The 8,456-nt window shown below is 27.0% G+C and overlaps 1 protein-coding gene across 1 annotated transcript; it reads left to right on the top strand.

The window, feature by feature from the left end:
• LOC148199995 (uncharacterized) lies at nt 1-843 on the top strand. Its single transcript, XM_088112809.1, has 2 exons — nt 1-411; nt 520-843. Exons 1-2 carry the CDS (start codon nt 1-3, stop codon nt 841-843), a joined length of 735 nt encoding a protein of 244 aa, XP_087968935.1.
• The last annotated feature ends 7,613 nt before the right edge of the window (nt 844-8,456 follow it).

The following is an 8,456-nucleotide window of genomic DNA, read 5'->3' as shown; positions in this document are numbered from 1 at the left end:
ATGGAAAATGTGGATCAATCCAACAATCCTTCCAGCCCCTTTTATCTTCATCCAGGAGAGAATCCAAGCACCTCTTTGATTTCTCAGATTCTTAATGAATCCAATTACACTTCTTGGAGCAGAAATATGAGAAGAGCACTCCTCTCCAAGAACAAGCTAAAATTCATAGATGGAGGGATCAAGAAACCCCAAAGAGATTATCCCCTTTTTGACTCATGGGAAAGAAGCAACATGATGGTGATGTCTTGGATCATCAAGACTCTTTCTGCCCAAATAGCAGAAAGTGTTATATATGTGGAAGATGCCCAAGAACTTTGGGAAGAATTGAAAGAAAGGTTCTCCAAGGGAGATTACTTTAAGCTTTCAGACTTGCTCCAAGAAATTCACTCTATTAAACAAGGAGAAAGAAGTGTAAGTTAGTATTTTACTGACTTGAAAATCTTATGGGAAGAACTGGAGTTTCTCAGACCCATCCCAAGTTGTAGTTGCAAGATTCCCTGCAGTTGTGAGTTGTCTAAGATTTCTCATAAATACAGAGAAATGGAACACGTGATCTACTTCTTAAAGGGCTTAAATGATGGTTACAATAATGTGAGGACACAAATATTGTTGATGGAGCCTCTACCCAGCATCAATCGTGTGTTTTCTCTCATTATACAACAAGAAAGACAGGAAAAACATGACTCTAGCCTCACCAACCACAATGATATTAAGGTTCTTGCCAACACCACTGAAAAACAGAGTCAGTGGAGGAGTGACCAGAGTTGGAAATGTCATGGACGTGGAACTGCCCCTCGTTGTCAGGGAAGAGGGAGAGAAAGAAACCCAAATTATGGGAAATAGTGTTCTCATTGCAATAAAATGAACCATACAGTAGATGAATGCTATTCTAAACATGGATATCCACCATGGTACAAGAAAAATGACAATAATAGTCAGAATAATGGGGGACAAAGTGAATGTGGTTCTGCCAATGCTTGCTTTACTTCTACTGCCTCACAAATCAGCCAACAGGGTTATGTTCAGAGTTCTTTCACTCTAGAACAGATGCAAAAATTATTGCAAATGCTTGAAAAGGTGGACAACCCTTCTCATAGTGTCAGCAGATACATAAAGACACTGCAGAGGACAAACAAAGTATGTTCTCATGGATTATTGACACAGGGGCTACTGATCATGTGACCCATGACAATAATCAATTCATAACTTTCACTAAAATAAAGTCAATATTTGTTAGACTGCCAAACAATTCTATTGTTACAGCTCACTATGCAGGAACTATATAATTTTCCACTAAATTCATAATTTTTAATATTTTATATATACTTGAATTTACTTTCAATCTTATATCTGTCCAAAGTTTAACTAGAGATATAAATTGTACTCTAACTTTTTCCTCTTAGATGTGTCAAATTCAGGACAGCTCTACATTGAGGATGATTGGATGTGCTAATGTGTACAAAGGACTCTACTACTTGCAACCTTTCAAAAGGAACCCAACATCTAGTTTTATTTTCTCAGGAGCATTAATCACATAACAGAAACATTAATAATATCTGTTGTTGGTTGGACATATTGTTCCACCCGCTACCGGACCGCTATCTGACTACCAATTATAAATATATAAATGAGTGTAAATCTCACCTTACAAACCGATTTTGTAAGCTTGAATTAGACTTAAAGTCCAATTCTATCTTAAATATAAAATTGGATTTGAAGAAATATTGTATTTGATCTCACCATGAAACTTCTTAAATATTATTAAAACATTATATTTTTAATAAGATATTTTGTTATATGATTTCTATCCTACCTGTAAATTCTGATCCAAAGATGTTATAAAAAGAGAACACGATTGCGACTATTTAGAAGATTGACCGATAAAGCATTCAACTGTGCCAATAAGTAAATAAATAAATGCTCAAAGTCGTGTTTGGTACGCTGTTGCGTCAGGTAGTGTTGCAACGCCATATTCATATATATTAAACCATACAGACTAAGATGTTGAAAAAAAAAATAATTACACATCTAAAACATTACAAGTTCTAGATTTTTTACACCTTAAATTTATTCTTAATCCATAAAATTTAAATATACTTAAATAATATAAATATTAATTTATAAAAATATTATTCAACTGTCTTCACGAAGACATTAATAGATATTTTTTGGAAAAATATTCTTTTGTTAGATAGATTCATAATCTATAAAGATGTATGCATGCTCATGTATATTTGATGAAATGAAGTATAGAATAACATTAGAATAATTTTGTTATTACAATTAATTACACACTAAATGATTTTATTATATTATCATACTAAATTTTAGATACTTTATCCTTCTGTATTAATATGATTCACTAATGAAACTCTTTCATTATCTTTTTAACAATTTTTTTGTTTTTATAAAATTACATATAAAATTAAAAAAATATAACATTTTTTGTATATTATTTTGGTATCTTAATTAATTCATGCAATTACGATGAAAAACCATTTTATCATGAATTATCACAAATATAACATTTTGACTTCCACTTAAAGAAGATGTAAAAGTTAATCTTCGAATTAGAAAAATAAGTTTTTTTTTTTTCAAATTTAAAGCAAAAAAAGACTATATAAAATTTTAAAAAATAAAATATTTTGGGATAATTTCACTCCAAAAATTAGTGTCACGAATCTTGTATATTATTTTGGTATCTTAATTAATTCATGCAATTACGATGAAAAATCATTTTATCATATGATAAATATAACATTTTAACTTCAATTTCGTAAAGTTTAATCTTCAAATTAAAAATAATAATTTATTTTCAAATTTAAAGCAAAAAAGACTATATGTATTTAAATTAGTTTAATAACAAATTTTATATTTATATTTATAGCCTGATTCAATATTTTTTTATTTTCCTGTATTTTTTTTAAAAAAAGTCAAATGGTTCTTCGTATTAACAATAACACCGTTCCTCGTATTTTGTTCTTTACATGAGAAATACAGAGTGAGTGGTTGTATTAGTTAGCTCATCACTATCTAAACTAACATAGATATTACAGACAGTACCATGTTAGATGTTTTAAAAAAATATAAATTTCACACTAAATAAATTAATAAAATATTGAATCACTACTACAAATAAAAAAAAATACTATTAAATCATTGAAAATTTAAACACATTCAATTTTTTTATTTTTTATTTACAGTGGTCCATGGTGGTAGCTATAAACACTGCACGTGATTTCATCACTTTCCATTCTCATCCTTCAATCAAAGCTAAGCCTACGAGAATTATTAAGTCCAAGATAATGAAAGAAAAAGACACATATAACAATTTTAACCAACTTTTAAACATTTCTTCTTCTTCTTTTCTTTTCAAAAACAAAAATGGATGCTTCACCTGTACATTTAATAATAATAATAATAATAATAATAATATATTATTAATCGACTAAAATGAGTTACTCAGTAATTTAAATAATCATATTTAACAAAAATTAAAAGTTGAAATTACATTAATATTTTGTTACTATATATGCATTACCTATAGCTAATCATATATGACCCAATTCATAAGAGTAATTTTTGAGTGAAGTAAACATACAATATTACAATATGAAAGTAAAATAATCATAAAAAAATTAATTTTTGTATTTTTTTTTTGAGAAAAAAGAAAGTAAAATGTAAAAAATGATAATATCAAATGAATGATAAAATTTTATGTGTCAAAATATTATTTTTAATTTATAAATTTGATGTTGATGCTGATTTTGGACATGTTTCATTTGTAATTAGAACCTATTTTCTTGCATTATCTGCATTTTCTCTTGCTGTTTTTTTTCTTCGATCAGTGGAGAGTTTAGTAGAATCTGTTTATTTGTGTTTTAATTTTTTGTTTTTTAATTGCAAAGTTGCCATATATTGCTTTCAATCTGTTTCATGTTTTAAAAGTTAACACCAAAAAAAAATCTGTATAAATATTTGAAACAAACAAACATACGTAAAATTTTAAAGTTAAAAGATGAGAACAAAAAAATTACACAAGTAAACGCTCATTTATTTACACTTTACTTTACTTTTAATCATTAGTTTTATATTAAAGGAACAAGGTCGTTTAAACAAGATGAATTTATTTAATCGTGTTATATTTTATTTATAATATAAAATTGTAGTATGATATATATGTATTATTTTATGTTATGTAAATTACTGTGTGATTGTAATTTAATTGTAAAGCAAAGAGAGGTATAGAATATAATTAAAGTGATCTATGTTTTCTTTAATTTTGAAATAAATCAACAATTAGTAATATAAAGTGTTACGGTTATAGTAATATGATTTCTCTTCACATAATTTGATAACGTTTTCTATAAAATAAGTTAATAATTTATCGAATAGATTGAAAATCAAGGGATTAGATAGAGTCATTTTATACATTTTTCTATATTTCCTTTCATTTTCTAACAATCAAATTTGTCAGATGATCCCTTTCATTTTTGTTACACTTAAATAACCTAAAATATTATACTGCTTTTTTCTTTCACTTTCTTTATTTTTTCTTTTTTTCCCCCAAAGGAAAACATATAAACCCTAAAAGAACTAAATGTGTATTGACTAAAAAAGAACTTTGATTTTGATGATTCTGACTTTTTCATAGGGTTTGTTAAACCAGTTTTCTACTTTCATGGCGCATACGTAGAACCCCTCTCTTTAGGCTTTCTACTTTTTTTTCATAGTGTTTGGTATATAATAATTATTGAAAAAGTGGAAGATGATGTGTTATAATCTTTACCTAAAGAGTGATACAAAAATTAATTAACCTTGTATCTCTCTCCAAAAAATAAAATAAAATTGGGTGATCATTCGAAATTCAAAGTATAATATTTTTTAATAAAATTCTGTCAAAAAAAGTTAATTTAATCATTCAATATAATTGGGATACATAATTCAATCAAGCTGTGATACATTCAATGTTAATTATGAGATATAAAAATCTAGAAAATGACATTTTAGAATTTTAGAATTTACCGTGGTTTAAAAACAGTGAGACTTGATTATTTTAATATTAAAATGATTTAATATAATTAGTTTGGTTATAAACTAATTTTATTATTTTAAAACACACAATCTCTTTAGAAATTATTTTTCTAAAGTTTTCTAACTTTTTTGTTCTCTCTCTTTATTCTTGTTCATCTAATTGAGTTTCAACTCTTTTCTTAGTCTATTTATGTTTTCTATTGCATGTAAATCTTCTTCTACTTGTATGCAACTTTTTAATCTTCTATATGGCTCTCTATTAATCAATTATCATAACGACATATCCTGATCGTCTTTATAATGTATAGATAGAGTATTCTGTGAAACTAGAGGTGTTTGATTGTCTAGAGTTGTTTCAGTTGTCCTAATAAGTAATGGAAACTAAATTTGCATTCTTTATATGGTGTTGTATATTTTAATTATTAGTTATAATTTGAATGTGATTTAAGCTTGAGTTATGAATTATTATTGATTGTGGTCTGTATTATTTGACTTGTTGAATTTGTCATGTATTAGTGATTTTGTTGGCTAAAAGTACCCATGTGAGATCCTTTAAGTAATATGACTCTACTTGATTTAAGGACACAAAATTTTATGAAAATAGAATGTTTATGAAATGAGAATGAACTTAAGTGTCAAATTACCTTGTTAAAGCTCAAATGGGGAAATTTGATTTTTGATATGCCTTTGGACGCCACTGATAGCGGACGTCGCAAAGATAGTGGCTTCTATGAGTTGGTTCTCTCTTTGACAAATTAAAGTTAGAGAACTCACTGACTTGGTGTTGTTGGGCGTTGATCAAAATCGATGGGCACTACTTGTGTAGGGATTCTCTATTTGGTTTGTCATTAGGCGCCACTTTCTGCCATTGGGCGACATTTCCATATTTAAATCCTGGGAGCTCTAGTGGTGGTCTTGTTGGATGAGTCGTAGGCTGGTTGGGTGAGAAGTGGCGTCGATCGCCATTGTGGTTGGCACTAGGTGGGAGCCTTCTAGAGTCACCTCTGGATTCGTGGTGGTGGGTGAGTTTTGTGACACTCAATGGTATCATAAAATCTTTTTTCCATTGTTGAAATTTCATAAGAACTTGTTTGACAGGTATGATTTACTTATGATGAAATTATTGATGATTATAAACATGTATGATGCTTATAGTGGTTTGTTGATGTATGAATGCTTGTGTATTGATGCTATGAATGTATGAAATATATTGTTATGTTTTGTGTAGATGAATGGATTTTGTATGAGATAATAGTTATACAAATGAAGTAAAGTGTGGTTTTTTTGGAGAAAGGAATTTCATGGAGAAGTTCTAGTTTTTGGGAAGTATATGCATTGATGTGGGAGTCTAGAGTTGGAAATTATCTTAACACTTTACTAACCATTCAACTCATATAGAGAAAAATGATTGAGGGGTTGAGAGTGTTAGGAGATCCTATTCTAAAGAACAATATAGTTCTCATGACAATATAAGATCAACCTTGTGAGTGGTAAGGTGAAACCTATCTTCTATGGTGTAGTAGAGTCCACTAGAAGTGTAAAACCTTCTGAGATTCGACATCAATGTTTATATCTAAATAATTGAATTTAGAATAGTCTTTGATTTTATATTTTATGTCTGTATGAGATTTTGGAGTGCATTTTATCATATAAACATGTTTTATGAATATATAAAATTTCTTTTGTATATTAGTTTATCCTCTCTTATTTGTTTGTTATATGTTTGTATTTTTTTTTTTGCAATGATCATCTTTTAGTGTGAGCAAATGAATATACAAATTTAGGATTTTCTTTGAGAGATTATCAACCAATCATCTGAGTTGTGGAACAATCATAGATTTTATTAGGTATATTTTTGGAACAGAACCATAGTTAGAAACTTAACATGAATATGTCTTATATTAATATAGTCTTATATGTTGGATAAACTTAACATGAATATGTCTTATATTAATATAGTCTTATATGTTGGATGAATATATGAGATATACATTAGATAATAAGTTTTCTAAATATTAATAATTAAATGTTTTATTTTTAATTATATTATGCTATTAAAATGAAATGATAGGAGATTGTTGTAAATATTTATAATATATTAATAAATATAAATATAAACCTCATATTATAAATAATTTTCTAAAATTAAATTAAAATTTTCTATTTCTTAATATTAGAATCATATATGAAATCTATCTTAATAAGATATTATGTTACCTTTTATGAATTCTCGAACCATACTTAACATATAATTAAGAATATTTAAATAATATATTTATACAGATTCAATTTCAATAAAATAAATATAAACATGTAAAGTAGTGTATAATAGATACATCATATTTTAGGTAAAACTATTAAAGCTATATTAATTAATAGAAGGTATAACTAATTGTGTACTTAAAGAATTAAAGGAACGGTGACCCACACTAAACTTGGCGTTTTCTCAAAATATTAGGATACTTTGTTACGTAAATTAATCCCAACAAATAATAAAATGGTTTACAAGCATAAAAGACAATTTTGTATTTGTTTTCTGTTTGCATAAATAAAGTAAAAGACTTTCCATTGCTAATTTTAGATAAAAGCTGATTTTAACAACCAACTCTTTGCTCAACTATTTTAAATGTACCGATTAAATTTATTAGAAAAAAAAATAGGAATTATTATGGATTTATTTTTTATCTCATTTTATTTATTTTTATGATTTTTTTTGCGTAACATCATTCGGTCATATACTATTTTACGGACAGCTGCAAAAACTTAAAAAGAAAATACGACAAAATGTATAAATAATTTACATGATAAGAATACAAATTATAACAGTTTTTAAAGAAAAAGAATTTAAATAATAAACATATATGTCGAGGTATACAAGCTAACTCAACCTTACAAAAATCTACTTGTAAAATAAAATTTATTTTTTATCTTATTTTCTTTATGATTTTTCGAAATCATTTCATCATGTACTATTTTACGGATAGCTGCAAAACATTAAAACAAATTATGACAAAACATATAAATAATTTGCATAATAAAAATTATAACAATTTTTAAAGAAAAAAAAAATAGTTAAATAATAAACACATGTCGAGTTAAAACAGATAAGCTAACTCAATCTTATAAAAATCAACTTGTAAAATAAGATTTTTATTCATTTATATACTCTAAATTCAACTTGTAAAATAAGATTTTTATTCATTTATATATTCTAAATTGATCTTATTTCTATTCGATACAACCAACTCTAAACAATGTTTTTTTCAAATTTTACTACTAAAGATTTTATAAATCAAAAATATTATTGTACTATAGGATACCTAATCCTCCAACTGTCGACCAATAACCCGACGACAATTAAACCAATGCAGGACATTCTCATGCCCGTAATGACATCCGACCACTTAGTGTGGTCGACCACT

The sequence above is a fragment of the Vigna umbellata genome, chromosome 4 (genome assembly GCF_029865625.1).
Source record: "Vigna umbellata cultivar VRB3 chromosome 4, Vumbellata_1.0, whole genome shotgun sequence".
NCBI classification, from domain to species: domain Eukaryota; kingdom Viridiplantae; phylum Streptophyta; class Magnoliopsida; order Fabales; family Fabaceae; genus Vigna; species Vigna umbellata.
This window is presented reverse-complemented; position numbering and strand designations above follow the sequence as displayed.